General features: G+C 44.9%; 1 protein-coding gene across 1 annotated transcript in view; it reads right to left on the bottom strand.

Annotated features, from left to right (window-relative positions):
- LCP2 (lymphocyte cytosolic protein 2) overlaps window positions 1–19393 on the bottom strand; it is a 1300494-nt gene that overhangs the window by 1065588 nt on the left and 215513 nt on the right. The window contains exon 5 of the mRNA XM_077265986.1: window positions 15313–15383. Within this exon, the coding sequence (XP_077122101.1) occupies window positions 15313–15383 (71 nt within the window). The remainder of the gene's footprint in view (window positions 1–15312; window positions 15384–19393) is intronic.

The raw sequence follows: 19393 nt of genomic DNA, 5'->3' as shown, positions 1-19393 counted from the left end.
TTTCACGCGGTTCAACTTTGTTGTCACTTACAGACTTGTTTCTAAAAACACTAAAGGCGGATGCTCTGTCCAGGTGTTTTCCGGGGAGAGAACCTCGGGAAGATCCGGTACCCATCCTCCAAAAGGGTGTTGTGGTTTCGGCTCCCACTACCGAGGTTGAGGCTGAGATTGCCGAGGCCCAGGAGGAGGTACCGTCTGAGCTTCCCATCAACAAAACGTTTGTACCGCTTCATCTCCGCTTAAAGGTTTTGGCGGAGCATCATGATGCTGTCCTGGCTGGCTACCCAGAGGTCAGGGGTACTTTGGAGTTGGTGTCACGTCGGCTTTGGTGGCCCAAAATCCGACAGGACGTGGTCTCATACGTGTCAGCTTGCACCACGTGCGCTAGAGCTAAGACGCCCCGGTCCCGTCCTGTAGGCACACTACTTCCTCTCGAGGTACCTAGTAAGCCTTGGATGGAGATCTCCATGGATTTTATCACTGACTTGCCTTCCTCAGCTGGGAACACGGTCATTTTAGTGATTGTTGATCGGTTCTCAAAAATATCGCACTTTGTGTCTTTGCCTTCGTTGCCTAATGCTAAGACTTTGGCTCAGGTATTTGTGCAGGAGGTGGTCAGACTTCATGGGGTTACGTCAGACATCGTTTCCGATAGAGGTACTCCGTTTGTGGCAAAATTTTGGAAAGCGTTTTGCTCACGGCTGGGGATCAAGTTGTCTCATTCTTCGGCGTTTCATCCTCAGTCGAATGGTCAGACCGAACGTATGAACCAAAATTTGGAGCAGTACTTATGCTGCTTTGTTTCTGATAACCAGAAGGAGTGGTCGACGTTCCTTCCTTTGGCTGAGTTTGCCATCAATAATTACTGCCAGGAGTCTTCTGGGGAGTCTCTGTTTTTTTGTGTTTACGGGCTACATCCTCAATTTTGTACTTTGAGTCAGGGGGGCTCTTCCGGCGTCCCAGAGGAAGACCAGTTAAGAGCACAACTGTCATCAGTCTGGAGGAGAGTTAAGCAGCGCTTGTTGAGCATGGGTGCTAGGTACAAACGTGTGGCTGACAGTAGGCGTGTGCCAGGTCCGGACCTGAGTGTGGATGACTGGGTGTGGTTATCCACAAAAAACATAAGACTCAAAATACCATCCCTTAAATTGGGTCCTATGTTTATTGGTCCATTTAAAGTCACCGTTGTCAATAACCCAGTAGCTTACCGATTGGAGCTTCCTACGGTGTATAAGATACACAACGTGTTCCACAGATTGTTGCTAAAAAAGATGGTGGGTCTTGTGGACTCGTCACCGATGCCTTCTCCAGTCTTGGTGGATGGTAATTTGGAATTTGAAGTCTCCAAGGTGGTTGACTCTCGTGTAGTGCGCAGCACCTTACAGTACTTGGAACACTGGCGTGGTTATGGGCCGGAGGAGAGGTCTTGGGTACCAGCCTCGGACATTCATGCGGATCGGCTAGTCAATATGTTTCATCGCCGCCATCTGGACAAGCCGGGTCCTATACATCGTGAGGGCCCTGGGGTCCCTCGTAGAAGGCGGGGTACTGTCATGTCGGATGCTGTTCATACTAGGGCGTTCGACAGACAGCGGTAATTCCGCTTTTCTCCACTATGCGCTTAGTGGCGTCGGCTAGATTTTGTCTAGCTGTTCCAGGGTTAATTTAGCTGGTGCTAGGATTGGAAGCTGGGTCACGCCCACTGCCTTTAAATTGTTCTTCTGAACATTGGGCGTCGCCGATTATAGCTTCTGTCTTGTGCTTGGTTATCTTGGTCTGGAGTGGTGGTCTAGGAAAAGGAGTATCGTATCTGGTGGTGTATATTTCCCTTTGTCATATTTTCCTCCTTCCTATATTTGTATTTGTTTTGCCCTGTGCATTTATTGTGTATTCCTGAGTGACTGCGGCGTTGTGTATATTTTCCGTTATCCTTGTCTGTGCTAACTGTGGGTATTGGTTAGTGGTCTCTTCACTGGGTGGTGGGTGGTTGTTTCAGCCTAGGGTTGAAACAGGAGACAGGGTGAGGGTGGAGGCCCAGACATGCACACCAACAGTGTAAACTCTGGGAGAGGGTCAGTCAGGGTTTCCCAGAGTTGAGGGAAATCGCAGGGGCCTGGGTTATTAGCTCTTGCCTACCTAGGCTCCCGTGACAATAGGACAGTCATAGGGGTGGTGAGGCGGAAAGGTCTCCGCAGCCCTTTTGGAGAAGACGTCAGCATAGGACCAATACTGCTTGGGCAGAGAGGAAAAATCTGTGGGTACCTCTGTTGTAGCAACCTGAACGCTCTCCCTCTGACATCTACCCCCACAATATTCACCCCATCCCAAAATTCTGCCTGTGGACCACTCGATATGAGGAGAGTGGTACCGTAGCCAAGGCATCCCTAACAGGACCTCATCAATTCCTTCAGGAATGATGAGCAGAGATATAATCTCCTGATGAGACGGCAACAAGGACAGAGTGAAAGGGATGGTCTGGTGTGTAATCTGTGAGGGCAGTGTCGACACATTTACCACACGTTCTGTTACTGGTTGAGCTAACATTACCAGGGGAATTGCTGGACGTTGGGCAAAGGCAGAAGACTAGTGTTGAGCGATACCGTCCGATACTTGAAAGTATCGGTATCGGAAAGTATCGGCCGATACCGGCAAAGTATCGGATCTAATCCGATACCCGATACCAATACAAGTCAATGGGACTCATGTATCGGACGGTATTCCTGATGGTTCCCAGGGTCTGAAGGAGAGGAAACTCTCCTTCAGGCCCTGGGAACCATATTAATATGTAAAATAAAGAATTAAAATAAAAAATATTGCTATACTCACCTCTCCGACGCAGCCTGCACCTTACCGAGGGAATCGGCAGCGTTGTTTGCTTAAAATTCGCGCTTTAACTTCCTTACGCGAAGTCCCGGCTTGTGATTGGTCGCGCGGCGCCCATGTGGCCGCGACGCAACCAATCACAGCAAGCCGTGACGTAATTTCAGGTCCTTCAGGATTTTAAAATTACGTTCCGGCGTTGTGATTGGTCGCGTCGCGGTCACATGGGCGACGCGACCAATCACAAGCCGTGACGTCACGGGAGGCTGGACACGCGCGCATTTTAAAATGCGCGCGTCTCCTGCCTCCCGTGACGTCACGGCTTGTGATTGGTCGCGTCGCCCATGTGACCGCGACGCGACCAATCACAACGCCGGAACGTAATTTTAAAATCCTGAAGGACCTGAAATTACGTCACGGCTTGCTGTGATTGGTTGCGTCGCGGCCACATGGGCGGCGCGCGACCAATCACAAGCCGGGACTTCGCGTAAGGAAGTTAAAGCGCGAATTTTAAGCAAACAACGCTGCCGGTTCCCTCGGTAAGGTGCAGGCTGCGTCGGAGAGGTGAGTATAGCAATATTTTTTATTTTAATTCTTTCTTTTACACATTAATGTTGTTTCGATACCGATACCCGATACCACAAAAGTATCGGATCTCGGTATCGGAATTCCGATACCCGCAAGTATCGGCCGATACCCGATACTTGCGGTATCGGAATGCTCAACACTACAGAAGACATAAAATTGCCCTCCACCCCAGAATGCACGCAGAGCTCTACCGAGTGGGTAAATGAGCCTATAGTAATTGTCCCCTTAAAGAACAATTTGGAGGCAAACGTCGCCATGTCTAGTGTACCTCCACCTACTACCGACTTAGATCCCGCTCGTGACCCTACCATGGCCTCATGTGACTAAGGGACAAGGACCGGAGATTCCAGAGGTTTGGCAAAGGTGGGAGCCAGCCGAAACCTCTGCCTACACTGGGCTCGCTCTAACCTCCGCTCGTGAAAATGGAGGTCAATACGAGTGGATACAGTTATTAACTCCTCCAGTGTGGCGGGAATCTCCCTAGTGGCCAGAGCGTCCTTCATGTGGTCAGCCATCCCCCTCCAAAATATCGGAATAAGGACCTTATCCGCCCACTCCAGCTCGATGACGTCGCGGCTTGTGATTGGTCGCGTGACCGCTCATGTGACCGCTCATGCGACCAATCACAAGCCGCGACGTCATCGCAGTTCCTAAACTCCTCATTCTTAGGAACGGAGGCTGCCAGTTACATCGGTAAGGTCCAGGGGCCGCCGGAGGGGTGAGTATATCCATATTTTTTATTTTAATTCTTTATTTTTTACATGAATATGGATCCCAGGACCTGAAGGAGAGTCTCCTCTCCTCCAGACCCTGGGAACCATACACTGGGAACTTCCGATTCCGATTTCCGATATCACAAAAATATCGGAACTCCGTATCGGAATTCCGATACCGCAAGTATCGGCCGATACCCGATACTTGCGGTATCGGAATGCTCAACACTAGCCCTGAGTCAATGCCAACAGCTGGAGCGCAGTATCATGGGCGACACGAGGTCCTAAAAAGACCTGTTTCAGAGTGCTCAGGAACAATGGAGCACTCTGCACCACATGATCGCCACGCTCCCACAGCGGCGTAGCCCACTCCAACGCCCTGTCCGACAGGAGAGACACAATAAATCCCACCTTAGCCCGCTCTGTGGGGAAACGTATGGCCAGAAGCTCGAGATGTATAGAGCACTGGCTCACGAAACCCCTACAAGATTTACTATCACCAGAAAATTTTTCTGGCAGTGGGAGGCGAGATAGAGTCGGAACAGGGGTGGCAGTGGACATGGTTGCTGCAGCCACGCTAGCAGCCTGAACAGCAACTGCGGTTACGTCCACAGCTGAGGTTATGTGCTCAAGAGCCGCCAACCTACCCTCCAGCTGCTGGATGTACCGCATGGATTGCTGTGTGTCCGCCATAACTATCCAGATCCTGGCACTAGTGTACTGTTAGGGTTGGCGGAACGCACCGAAAATATATATTTATTAGAAGAAGTTGGTGCTTTCGCAACCCGGGATCCACAGTGCAGGAAATCACCTGCAGCTAGATATGGTGGTACAATTTAGTAATATAAATAGACTGTTACTTCACAGAGTCTGTTAGCAAGGATAACGCTGTGCCCTGTTTGGCTCACAGAGGAACACAGCTACTTAGTAGAGCAGATGATGGTCATGCAGTCAAATGCAAACATGAAACTCCTAGCCGGAGGTGCCAGCATTCTAGGGGCTTATTTCAGCTCGGTCCCTGAATACACACACAAACATGACCACACTGGCTCTGAGCTCGTACATAAATTGACACTAGCGCATGGCCGTGCGGACATGAGCACCTCTTATAGCTGCAGCAAGTACAGGACCTTCCTAGAAGGACCAATGAGAGACTGCCACAGACGTTGAACACCTTCAGGACCTTCCTAATAATAATAATAATAATAATAATTTTATTTATATAGCGCCAACATATTCCGCAGCGCTTTACAACTTATAGAGGGGACTTATACAGACAATAGACATTACAGCATAACAGAAATCACAGTTCAAAACAGATACCAGTAGGAATGAGGGCCCTGCTCGCAAGCTTACAATCTATGAGGAAAAGGGGAGACACGAGAGGTGGATGGTAACAATTGCTTTAGTTATTTGGACCAGCCATAGTGTAAGGCTCGGGTGTTCATGTAAAGCTGCATGAACCAGTTAACTGCCTAAGTATGTAACAGTACAGACACAGAGGCTATTAACTGCATAAAGTGTATGAGAACATGATTCCTAGACGACCAATAGGATTTGCTGCAGTACCTGAGCATGTGACCCTTGAACTCCAATGAGAGATCTTACCCTGGGCATGCTCAGAAGGGGAAAAGTAGGACTTAGCCCCAAAGACGTCTGCTCGCTGCTGACCAGTACTGGCCACAATGGCAGAAGCTGGAAGGACAGCAGTAACCCTTCGCACAGTGTCAGACTGAGCATGACACTGGGACCAACGCCTGCGCTGAGCAGGCTCCACTGCGCAGGAGAAGAATGGGAGACCGCAGCGGAGATGGCTCGAGATTCCCCCTGTGCAGAGGCAGGAACTCTACCCCTAACAGCTCCAAACGATTGCAAAATGAGATCTCCCCAACTGTGACATTAGTAGCCAAAGATTTTTTTTTGCCTATAGATGAGTCCTGTATAACACAGATTAGCTACTACAAACAATTTCAAAGTGAAAATGTGTCAGGACTCTGAACATTTTTTATTATCTTTTTGTGCATTACTGCCCTTTTCCAAGATGGCGTCTTTGGTCTCATGTGCACTGTGTCTTCCTGCTATAAAACTCCACCCCAGCCTTCAGTCTGTGCTTCTGCCTTGCATCCAGCTCCTGACCTCTGGTGACTCCTTGGCTATATACCTGCTCCTGTGAACCTGTGGGTTTATCCTGCTACTCTGCTCTGAGTTCCTGCTGCATACACCAGTTCCAGTAATCCTCCTTCATCTGCTGCTCGTGTTTGCTTCCATCTGCATTTGCTGGACATGTAAGCTGTTTCTGCTCTGCAAGAACCTGAGACTATTACCCAGACCTCCCTGGTTGAGCTAAGATATTATTTGAACTGCCTTATAAGCATATCTATCTGTGTTGTGGACTAAGCAAGGACTTATTCATGTTAAGTATCTTCAAGAATAATTGTGCTTCATAGACTTTCTGCGTGATTGCATTTTCCTCTGAAGTTTGCTATAGACTGCTGAGCTGCATTTGATATTTGCACCAAGTGTTGTGGACTTGAGTTTCTCTCTGCACCTGTTTGAATCACTGTGTGATAATATAGACTTTACCGCATCGCAGCCCAGGAAAACAAACTTGCTGGCATAGAGTCCCAGTATGGACGGGCTTTTCGGGACATAAGCACGCAAATAGCTGCACAAGCGACTTTTCCCTCTGGGCAACTGCCACCAGCTAGCCCACCTAAGTTGCCCCCATTCAGATTTAATGGTGATCGCGACAAATTTTGTGGCTTTGTGAATCAATGTATGCTATATTTTGATGTGCATGCTGACCGTTTTCCTAATGATCGATCCAGAGTATCATGTGTAATAATTCTGCTGACCGCACGAGCGCTCGCCTGGGCGAATCTGATGATTGAGTCTCGTGACCCACGGTTAAATAACTTGGATGATTTCTTGGCCGCTATGGCATTAATGTTTGATGATCCTAATCGACGTGCAACCGATGAATCTGCTTTATTATTATTATTATTTATTGTTATAGCGCCATTTATTCCATGGCGCTTTACATGTGAGGAGGGCTTCATTGTCTTTACGCCAGGCAAAACGTTCTGTTATTGAGTTTGCTACTGAATTCAGGAGATTAGCGGTAGATGCCAATTGGGACAGTTATGCACAATTGCCTATTTTTAAAAGGGGTCTGTCTAGTATTGTAAAAGATGAACTAGCTCGCTCTGAGTCACCACAAGAGCTAGAGGCATTTATACAGCATTGTGTGCGCATTGACATTCGCCTTACTGAGCGTAGGCAGGAGAAGTTTGCTGCATATAACTGTATTTCTAACTTTTCCCTTCATTCCAAAGAGCCTGCAGGTAAAACATCTCGGGAGGTGGATGAGGTGCCCATGCAAATTGATTCCGTTTAGAGGCGCGAGATCAATGAGCGCCAGGAGCATCGCCTTCGTGAAAGTCTATGTTTCTACTGCGGCCAGTCTGACCACTTCTTGATCAATTGTCCTAAGTGTCCTGGATGGCCTAACAAGGTTCTGGCAGCAGTAGGGGAGTATGACAACTGTGATCTACTTCCATGAGGTCGTCCGTCTGCAGATCCTCAAGTTGGTACATGACTCCAAGTTGGCTGGTCACAGGGGGGTACAGAAGACACAAGAGTTCCTGAGCCGATTCTTCTAGTGGCCAACTTGCCTGAAGGATACCAATGACTATGTTCTCTCTTGCGAGGTATGTGCTCATTACAAGACTCCTCATGTGGCACCTACGGGTCTTCTACAACCATTACCTGTTCCGTCCCGCCCTTGGGGGTCTATATCAATAGACCTTATTGTGGAGCTGCCTACATCGGGGGGCATGAATACAATCATGGTGGTAGTTGATCGCCTGACTAAAGCTGCTCATTTTGTTCTGTGCACCGGCCTCCCCTCAGCTTCTAAGGAGGGAGTAATGTCAGGACTCTTTATTATCCATTTGTGCATTACTGCCCTTTTCCAAGATGGCGTCTTTGGTCTCATGTACTACTACTTACCCTACTCTACCCGACAATTTCAAAGTGAGATCATTACCCTATAGTACCCTATAATTTCAAAGTGAGATCTCCCCTTTTGTAGAATGTTAGTAACAGAAGAAATTTTTTGTTTGTTGGATGAGGACTGTATAAATATACTAGATGCTACAAACAATTTCAAAGTGAGAGCTCACCTACTCTGTGACATTAGTAACAGAAGAAATTTTTGTGCGCCTGTGGATGGGGCCTGTATAACATGCTACAAACAATTTCAAAGAGAAATTTCTCCTATTATAGAACATTAGAAACAGAAGATAGTTTTTGTGTCTGGATAAGGCCTGTATAAAATAGACTAAATGATCCAAACAATTTCAAAATGAGATCTTCCCTACTGTATGACGTTAGTAACGGAAACATTTTTTTTTTGCCTGTGGATGGTTAGACTAGATACTACAAACAATTTCAAAGTGAGAACACTACCCTACTGTACCCTACTGTACCCTACAATTTCAAGGTGAGATCTCCCCTTTTGTAGAACATTAGTAACAGAAGAAATGTTTTTGCTTGTTGGATGAGGACTGTATAAATAGACTAGATGCAAACAATTTCAAAGTGAGATCTCACCTACTGTATGATGTTAGAAACCAAAAAAACATTTTTGTGGGCCTGTGGATGAGGCCTGTATAACAGACTAGATGCTACAAACAATTTCAGTGAGATTTGCCCTACTGTATGATTTTAGTAACAAAATAATTTTTTTGGTGTGGATGAGGCCCATATAAACACTGTACTGATACTACAAACAATTTCCAAGTGAGATCTCCCCTACTGTAGAACAATAGTAACAGAATAAATTTTTTTTGTGGATGAGGACTGTATTAAACAGACGATGCTACAAACAATTTAAAACATGAGATCTCCCCTACTGTATGATGTTAGTAACTGAAGAATTTTTTGTAAGCCTGTGGATGAGGCCTGTATAAAATAGACAAGATACTACAAACAAATTTCAAAGTGAGATCTCCCCTGCTGTAAATTGTTAGTAACTGAACAAATACCATTTAAATACCATTAAAAGGTATCAACCACTGAGGACTCTCAATTCTAAATATTTTTCTAACTGAACAAAATGTCATTTTAGTGTAGTTGAGGCCTGTATAACCTAAAAGATATGCTCTAAAAAATTTCAAACTGGGATCTAGCCTGCTGTATCACATTAGTAAAAACAAAAATTTTATTTTTTCTTGATGTGCAACAGCTCTGCACACCCAATAATTTCACTTCCACAAAATTACAATGTGGGGTATGGCGGGCTGTATCATGTTTAGCAGCAGAAAAAATATTTTTTTAATGTGCATGATCTCTGCAGACAGCTTAATTTCACCATCACAAAATTACAATGTGGGATATGGTGGGCTGTATCACGTTTATGAACAGAAAAAAAATTGATGTGTATGAGCTCTGCAGACAGCTTCATTTCACCGCCACAAAATTACAATGTTTGTGGGATATGGCGGACTGTTTCACGTTTTGCAACAAAAAAAATATAATTTTTGGTTTTTAATGTGTGTTAGGTCTGCGGATGGCTGTATCAAGTTTATCAATAGAATTTTTTTTTTAAATCTGTATGAGCATACGATATTCCACCACAGCACTAAATGACAAGGTGGGATATGGCATGCTGTTTCACAGTAAGCTAGTGAAAAAATAAGATTTAAAATGGTATACACTGTAACGCGCTGCAGAATATGTTGTCGCTATATAAATAAAGATTAGTAGTAGTAGTAGTATACTCATGAATGTAGCACAATAGAAGTAGTGCACAACACACTTGTATGACATGTGCCCTGCTGGCTTTATCTGTGGACCTCAGTAATGGCAAAAAAAAATGCTGGAAGTTCGATTTCACAGGCATACAGGACACTACCTAGCTAAACAATCCGAGTAAGAGACAACCACCTAGCTAGCTAGCTAAAATCTAACTGTTAACAATGCCAGCGTCAGGAGCAGCCTCTCTGCACTGTTACAGTGTCAAAATGACGCTAAAACAAGATGTCCGCTCTTTATATGGAGAGGAGAGAGACATGTGATTTCTGCAGCCAATGACACAAGCCGTTGTGTCAGGACATTGTGGATGTATTCTGCTCCCCAATTGGCTAGTCACAATGTGCACACAAAGTTGGAAGAAAAAAAATTACAGTATACAAACATGCAACTCCTCTGAGCATCTTCCTTCCCCTATCCTCGAACACATGCCCATGATCCTCATACACCACCATTATCTTAGCCAAGGTGCTGAAAATACTTTGTTGGCAATGCAATTATTTTCCCACCCTTTTTAACAAATGTTTCCGATTTTACCAAATTTTGATTGTGTTTCCAATCGCGAATCCGAATGTGCCATATTTGTGCCAATTTTATGTTTGACAATTGTTTTTCAAACAAAATCGCTCATCACTAGCAATCACCACACAATATTTGTAGCCATTATGAGATCATCAGGTAGTCAACCATTAATACTTACAGGGTGCGGAGATCAGGATTATTGGGATAGGGGACAATTACTTGGACATAGTTGAGGCGAATACACCAGCAACTGCAAACACTGGAAGGTCTTTTCAGTACTAAAGAGGGCATCTTTCTCATGGGTTTTTTTGGCCAGGTTTACTCCAATCCCCTCTGGAATCACCACTTTCCAGGTGACACCTAACTATAGAGGTAGCTGGATTCTTTGGTACAGCAAACCATTCTTCATGAAAAGTCTTTCTCATTGCCTCAGAATCTGCCTTGCTCAAGGCAGACAGGGATTCTTCTATGCTTGGCAGTGGAGCAGGCATTTAGTTGTCGGTAGTCCACGCAGAATCTTCATGTCCCATATTCCTAACACACATGACAGCACATCCTTCACTTCCTGTACAGTAGCTATGGTGCGGGCCATTAGCATTTTCCCTTCTGTGGGTTCAATTTGTGCTTCTATCCATTTCAATTATACAAGGGCCCATACCGGCATGGTGAGTATGGCATGTCTGACTGGTCAGGTCACAGTAGCTTCCGTGGGTACAACCACTTTGCCGAGGTGCTTGGTATCCTTTGAATCTGGCTGACTTATACAAGCTACTGGAACATTCTCTTGCTCACATGGTATTGGTTTACACAGACACAGCTATTTCTTCATTGTCTGTCAGCTAGGAATTGCTCCACTTCTTTCAAGACATTCATCCCCAGGGTCATGATGGTTCCCTCCTAGACATCCACACTACTTCAGGCTACAGGGATGGGCAGCTGGTTGGCAGCTACCAATTGGATAGTTGGTTTCTTTCTGGAGCGGGTGATATTCCTGAAGTGGGCCAGAAAGTATTCCTCTGGCATAATGGTTACCTGTGACCTAGTGTCCATCAAATAGCAGATGCATTGTTCATTAAACTCAACCCCAGTTGTAAGTCTTTCAGAAACAATATCTTCAGAATCTTCATCCCTTCTTTCAGGAGTGTGGTGTGCTCCTTGACCGTGGGGTGTGTTAGCTTAACGGATGCCTCTCTGCCTCCTTTCCCATGATGGACATGTTTGGGAGATGTGATCCCTTCCTCTACAAGCTCAGCATTCCACTCCACATTCTTCTGGTGGGTTGTGGTTTCATGGCTGTTGACCATGAGGAGGAAAACGTTCCAGCTCTGATTTCTCCTGATACCGAGCTGTAGAGCCCGATGTCATGATGTTAGCAGGGTTTTTTCTAATACTGCATAATTCTACCTTTAAGTCCAAGATCTCGTGTAGCTCCCAAGCCCTGTCTGGCTCTGTGTTTGGTGATTCTGAAACTCACTTCATGGCTCTGGACAATACCTGTCAGGGCAGAGACCTCTTGTTCCCGTACTCTCACCTCTACCCCAACATGCAGAAAGCTCATATTAGGGTTAGAGCATAGGTGCCTGTCTCAAGTAGGTGTCCCTCAGCTCCACACCAATTGATCCTGCAGCACTTCACCTAGTGGTTCCAAGCTTTGGTAATTTGAATGCGCTTTCTTGGTGATATGGGTTGCTACTTCCTGCGAAGCATTCACGCACTGCGCTACAGTCTCATCTTCTCTCTGAACCAGACTGGATTGGTTGCATGCCTAGGTTACCTAGGTCAGTGGATTCACCATGCATGTCTTCTGAGATCACTTATCTACAGTATCACGGTCCCTTGGCTGCCGGAACATAACCATCTGTCATGCCTCTCAGTCTAGGGTCATTAGGGTCATCTCTGGCTGTAGTGCATGGGTCATAAGATGCATGTGTAGCATACTCCTCAGTAACCCCACCCAATCCCATTGTAACTTATTGCTTCCTGTGAACTTTGGGAAGTTGGTAAGAAAAGCACTCAGGTTGATGCGAACTATGCCAAATGTAAGCAGGTTACCAAGACGTAACACACAGTCAAGGACAAAGCTAAAGTGACCAACTTAATAGCTTTTTTTCTGATCACAGACATAGGGAGGAGTAGTTTTGGCTAGAAAATAAATTATATGGAAACAGAATATTTCTTAATATCCTGCCGTCTCAAACTCAAAAATATTTCTCGGATCCGCGCATTCCTTGACCGCGACACCACAAAAACACTAGTGTATGCCCTTATCTCCCGCCTTGACTACTGCAACCTCCTACTCTCTGGCCTCCCCTCTAGCACTCTGGCACCACTACAATCCATCCTACACTCTGCTGCCCGACTAATCTACCTGTCTCCCTGCTACTCCCCAGCCTCTCCCCTATGCCAAGCCCTTCACTGGCTTCCTGTTGCCCAGAGACTCCAGTTCAAAACCCTCACAATGACATACAAAGCCATCCACAATCTATCTCCTCCATACATCTCTGACATGGTCTCCCGGTACCTACCTTCACGCAACCTCTGATCCTCTCAAGATCTCCTTCTCTACTCCTCTCTCATCTCTTCTTCCCACAACCACATCCAAGACTTCTCCCGTGCTTCCCCCATACTCTGGAACTCTCTACCCCAACACATCAGACTCTCGCCTACCATAGAAACCTTCAAAAAGAACCTGAGGACTCACCTCTTCCGACAAGCCTACAGCCTGCAGTGATCCTCAACCTACTGAACCGCCGCACAACCAGCTCTACCCTCTCCTAGTGTATCCTCACCCATCCCCTGCAGACTGTGAGCCCTCACGGGCAGGGCCCTCCCTCCTTATGTACCTGTGTGCCTTGTTTTTTTTGCTCATGTGTAATGTACTTGTCTATATTTGCCCCCTATTCACATGTAAAGTGCCATGGAATAAATGGTGCTATATAAACGTACAATAATAATAATAATATTTCAGAATACAATATTGACAAAGTTGACATCAGACACAATATAATTCTTACAGCTGGATTCCTCTTCCCTATCTAGCAAATTCTGATTGGGTGCAGCATTCACAGAGATAAGTGTGTCACTTAAGTGGTCCCACTCATGATAGGGGCATATATAATGGGTCACCGAGTTTTCCCGCTAGACCGCAAGTCTTTCTAGCAAAGTCAATTAAAAGCTTTCTGCAAGATGATCGTACCACAGTAGCATGACATTCAGCTTATGCTCGCAGCAGAGTTTTAGCCTAGTGTCATTAGCATATCGCATCCGAAGCGCTCACATCAGATGTTATACTCTTATGTGACCCCAGATGAAAAGTGAATAAAGAATATACATTCCTCTCTCTTTGCTATCTATTGGAAAAATCACAGCTTTCGCTTCCTCCTCTCAGCTCCCAGTGGATTGTAAGTTACAGAGAGAGTATAGAGAGGGGAAAACTGGTGAGAATGCAGGATATGTCTCACAAAATTGGCAAAAATGATGTAACTCATTTTGTTCACAAAGCACATTCTGAGTAGCTAAAACCACAGTTACCCTTTAAGTAAGCAGTCAGTATTGATTTTTAGGACTGCTACAGTACCCTAATAGATGGCATTCATTTGTCCTCTGTAAGAGTTCCCAGATCATTGTATGGTAGAAAAGTCTCCTTACACTGACTTGGCATTTTCTACATGGAGAATTGTTACCACTTAGAGCCCTTGTCATAGGACTTTCACCCAGCGAAATCAGACCTTGAACTGATCACCGATAAACATTCCAAAACCTCGGCAATGGAGCTTCTTGCTTGTTTTCTTATTCTAAGTCATGTGGTCTGGCTTGTAAAAAGGTCAAAATTGATTGCTACATCCACTAGGTGGCATAGAGATACTGTCCTCTTTTTCTCTCAAAACGCTATTTGCATATATACATAGGGCCTGATTAATCAAAGCTTTTAGACCATAATTCTGGAGTAAAAAGTTTTGAAAAGTTTTGGTGCAAAGCAAGACTGGACTAAGTTTTCAATTTTCAACAGCTCTGACAAAGTGGGTGGAGCTGGGGAGTGGTATCCCCCCTCTCCAACTTCATGACGAGCAGTGGGGTTCCTTACTTTACTCCCATTCTGGACTAGAGTAATATTTGTGGTGATGTCAAAATTGCAAGCACACACCGCTTGTCTTAATGAAGCACCACAGACGAAAATCAGTGCAAAGAAGGTCCAATACAATAAAAAATGTATTGCAAAATATTTATTAAATCTATAACAGATCAGATGACAGAGGACACAGCTGAAAAAGTGACAGACAATACCACATACATAGCGGCGGTAAGAGAAAGCATGATACCCCTGGACGGATCCAAAATACTAAGTGTATAACTGCCAAAACAATAATGCACAATAGCGGCATATACATTCACATACCTAGTGGTACACAGCAGTGGCAACAAGCGATCTCCCGCCCTCCCCAACGCGCATTTCGGAAGTGAAACTTCCTTGCTCAGGATTCTTAATGAACCAGAAGTGTCTGACTCCAGCACGTCTCCACATCAAGACCAGGGTGAAAATTGAAAGACTTGATGAATCGATCCCATAGTATATAAGTTAAATTGCATTTTTCTTCGTTTCGTCTTTTTTTTTTTCATTGGTATAAGGCCTAAATGTTGTAGAAAAATTTATTTATTTATTTAACTATGCTGAATGGAAAGTCAGTTTGGACATCCAGTGGTATGAAACTGTACAACCAGTGCTAGATTATAGATAGGGCAAAAGCGGCTAGTTCTCGACTGAAAAAAAGCTTTTTTAAAAAATGGTACAAACATGAAACAGTATATTCAGAGGAACCAAATCTGCCCTCTGAAGAAATGGTTTAAATCCACTTACTTGCATCCAAACTTGGAGTTGGAAAAGGCACAGGCAATGTTCCGGTTTGGTAACCTTTCTGTGTTTCTGACCTTTAAAATAAAATAATAAGCATTTCTGTATGGGCGATTGAAAGGGCACCTAGCAGCATTTCAGAAAAGTTTAGTCTGTAGCAATTCTGTAGCGAGCTGCAGCTGTGATATCCATCATCTGGAGGAACATGGGCTGTGACTACAGTTTATACTGACAGGGAGATACGAAATCTGTGGGCCAACCAAAAGTTTGGAGACAGTGAGTATTGCCTGGTAAGGAGCAGCAGGAATAAAAAATAGTCACGTTGTTAACCTGCAGAGGTGATTAGATACTACAACCCACAACCTAAGATATTCACACATACTATGTTCTGTTGTTAACCCCTTCATGACCCAGCCTATTTTGACCTTAATGACCTGGCCATTTTTTGCAATTCTGACCAGAGTCCCTTTATGAGGTGATAACTCAGGAACGCTTCAACGGATCCTAGCGGTTCTGAGAATGTTTTTTCGTGACATATTGGGCTTCATGTTAGGCCGGTTTCACACGTCAGTGGCTCCGGTACGTGAGATGACAGTTTCCTCACGTACCGGAGCCACTGACACACGTAGACACATTAAAATCAATGCATCTGTGCAGATGTCATTGATTTTTTGCGGACCGTGTCTCTGTGTGCCAAACACGGAGACATGTCAGTGTTCGTGGGAGCGCACGTATTACACGGACCCATTAAAGTCAATATGTCCGTGTAACACACGTACCGCACACGGACGTTCTCCGTGTGCCGTGCAGGAGACAGCGCTCCAGTAAGCGCTGTCCCCCCCACATGGACGCTTCTGTTCAGCAGCGTTTGCTGTAAAGAAGATATGAATAATCCATTTTTTAGTGGTATTTCGTGTTTAAAATAAAGCTCCATGTCCCCACCCCCTGTGCGCCCCCCCGCTGTTCTGAAAATACTCACCCGGCTCCCTCGTTGGCTGTCGCTGCTTCCTGTCCTGGCCGCACCTTCTACTGTATGCGGTCATGTGGGGCCCCCGATTACAGTCATGAATATGTGGCTCCACCTCCCATAGGGGTGGAGCCGCATATTCATTACTGTAAATGAGCGGCCCCATGTGACCGCATACAGGAGAAGCTGCGGCCAGGACAGGACACTGCGAGTGAGGCGGGTGAGTATTTTCAGAACAGCGTGGGGGCGCACAGGGGGTGGGGACATGGAGCTTTATTTTAAACACGAAATAACACTAAAAAAATGGATTACTCATATCTTCTTTACAGCAAACGCTGCTGCACAGAAGATATGAATCGCGGCTTCAGCACGATGCAGGGGACAGCGCTAAACTTTAGCGCTGTCTCCTGCACGGTGCGTGTGGTACCCAGTGGGCACACGGGAGGCACACGTGTGCCAAACTGATGTGCCACAGAAACGCAGGGGCACACGGACACGGATAATTCCGGTACCAATTTTTTCCAGTACCGGAATTATCTGGACGTGTGAGACTGGCCTTAGTGGTAAATTTAAGCCGATAATTTTTACGTTTATTTCTAAAAAAATCAGAAATTTGGTTAAAATTTTTTGAAAATTTTGCAAATTTCAAATTTTGAATTTTTATTCCGTTAAACCAGAGACTTATGTGACACAAAATAGTTAATAAATAACATTTCCCACATGTCTACTTTACATCAGCACAATTTTGGACACAAAATTTTTTTTTGCTAGGAAGTTATAATGGTTAAAATTTGACCAACGATTTCTCATTTTTACAACAAAATTTACAAAACCATTTTTTTAGGGACCACCTCACATTTGAAGTCACTTTGAGGGGTCTCTAGAGAAAATACCCAAAAGTGACACCATTCTAAAAACTGCACCTCTCAAGGTGCTCAAAACCACATTTATTAAGCCTTCAGGTGTTTCACAGTAGCAGAAGCAACATGGAAGGAAAAAATGAACATTTAACTTTTTAGTCACAAAAATGATCTTTTAGCAACAATTTTTTTATTTTCCCAAGGGTAAAAGGAGAAACTGGACAACGAATGTTGTTGTACAATTTGTCCTTAGTACGCTGATACCTCACATGTGGGGGTAAACTACTGTTTGGGCGCACAGCAGGGCTCGGAAGGGAAGGAGCGCCATTTGACTTTTTGAATGAAAAATTGGCTCCAATCTTTAGCGGACACCATGTTGCGTTTGGAGAGCCCCCGTGTGCCTAAACATTGGAGCTCCCCCACAAGTGACCCCATTTTGGAAACTAGACCCCCCAAGGAACTTATCAAGAAGCATAGTGAGCACTTTAATCCCCCAGGTGCTTCACAAATTGATCTGTAAAAATGAAAAAGTACTTTTTATTCACAAAAAAAATATTTTAGCCTCAGTTTTTTCATTTTCCCATAAAAAACAGGATAAAATGGATCCTAAAATTTGTTGGGCTATTTCTCCTGAGTACGTCGATACCTCATATGTGGGGGTAAACCACTGTTTGGGTGCATGGCAAGGCTCGGAAGGGAAGGCGCGCCATTTGGCTTTTTGAATGGAAAATTAGCTCCAATCGTTAGCGGACACCATGTCGCCTTTGGAGAGCCCCTGTGTGCCTAAACATTGTAGCTCCCCTACAATTGACCCCATTTTGGAAACTAGACCCCCCAAGGAACTTGTCTAGATGCATATTGAGCACTTTAAACCCCCAGGAGCTTCACAGAAGTTTATAATGCAGAGCCGTGAAAATAAAAAATAATTTTTCTTTCCTTAAGAATGATTTTTAGCCTGGAATTTTTTATTTTCCCAAGGGTAACAAGAGAAATTGGACCCCAAATGTTGTTGTCCAGTTCGTCCGGAGTACGATGATACCCCATATGTGGGGGTAAACGACTATTTGGGCGCACGGCAGGGCTCGGAAGGGAAGGCACGCCATTTGGCTTTTTGAATGGAAAATTAGCTCCAATCATTAGCGGACACCATGTTCCGTTTGGAGAGCCCCTGTGTGCCTAAACATTGGAGCTTCCCCACAAGTGACCCCATTTTGGAAACTAGACCTCCCAAGGATCTAATCTAGATGTGTGGTGAGCACTTTAAACCCCCAAGTGCTTCACAGAAGTTTATAACGCAGAGCCATGAAAATAAAATATAATTTTTCTTTTCTCAAAAATGATTTTTTTAGCACACAATTTTTTATTTTCCCAAGGGTAACAGGAGAAATTGGACCCGAAACGTTGTTGTCCAGTTTCTCTGGAGTATGCTGATACCCCATATATGGGCGTAAACCACTGTTTGGGCACACGTCGGGGTTCGGAAGGGAAGTAGTGACGTTTTGAAATGCAGACTTTGATGGAATGCTCTGCGGGCGTCACGTTGCGTTTGGAGAGCCCCTGTGTGCTTAAACAGTAGAAACTCCCCACAATTGACCCCATTTTGGAAACTAGAACCCTAAGGGAACTTATCTAGATGTGTGGTAAGCACTTTGAACCCCCAAGTGCTTCACAGAAGTTTATAATGCAGAGCCGTGAAAATAATAAATGTGTTTTCTTTCCTCAAAAATATTTTTTTAGCCCAGAATTTTTTAAATTTCCCAAGGGTAACAGGAGAAATTTGACCCCAAGCGTTGTTGTCCAGTTTCTCCTGAGTACGCTGATACCCCATATGTGGGGGAAAACCACTGTTTGGGCACATGCCGGGGCTCGGAAAGGAAGTAGTGACGTTTTGGAATGCAGACTTTGTTGGAATGGTCTGCGGGCATCATGTTACGTTTGCAGAGCCTCTGATGTGCCTAAACAGTAGAAACCCCCCAAAAGTGACCCCATTTTGGAAACTAGACAAGATCCGAAACGTGAGTTGGGGTGTGTGCACACATCCAGGAACCCCCAAATCCGGTGTCTTTCATCATCTACGTATAGTTGTCAATGTACATGTCTTCTCTACTTAATTGTAAGGTCGCTCTGTTTCTTCAGAGCATTATCTACCTAGTGAGTTTCCTTGAATGTCCTTAGGCATCTTTTCCCATATTGCAATGCTGCTAATGGTGGTTATTCTTCACTTGTATTTATTTTTGGTGGGTCCCTGCATGTGTGCACA

This window comes from Ranitomeya variabilis, chromosome 5, assembly GCF_051348905.1.
Source record: "Ranitomeya variabilis isolate aRanVar5 chromosome 5, aRanVar5.hap1, whole genome shotgun sequence".
NCBI lineage: Eukaryota > Metazoa > Chordata > Amphibia > Anura > Dendrobatidae > Ranitomeya > Ranitomeya variabilis.
The sequence above is the reverse complement of the archived record's forward strand: the minus strand, read 5'-3'. Positions and strand labels throughout refer to the sequence as shown.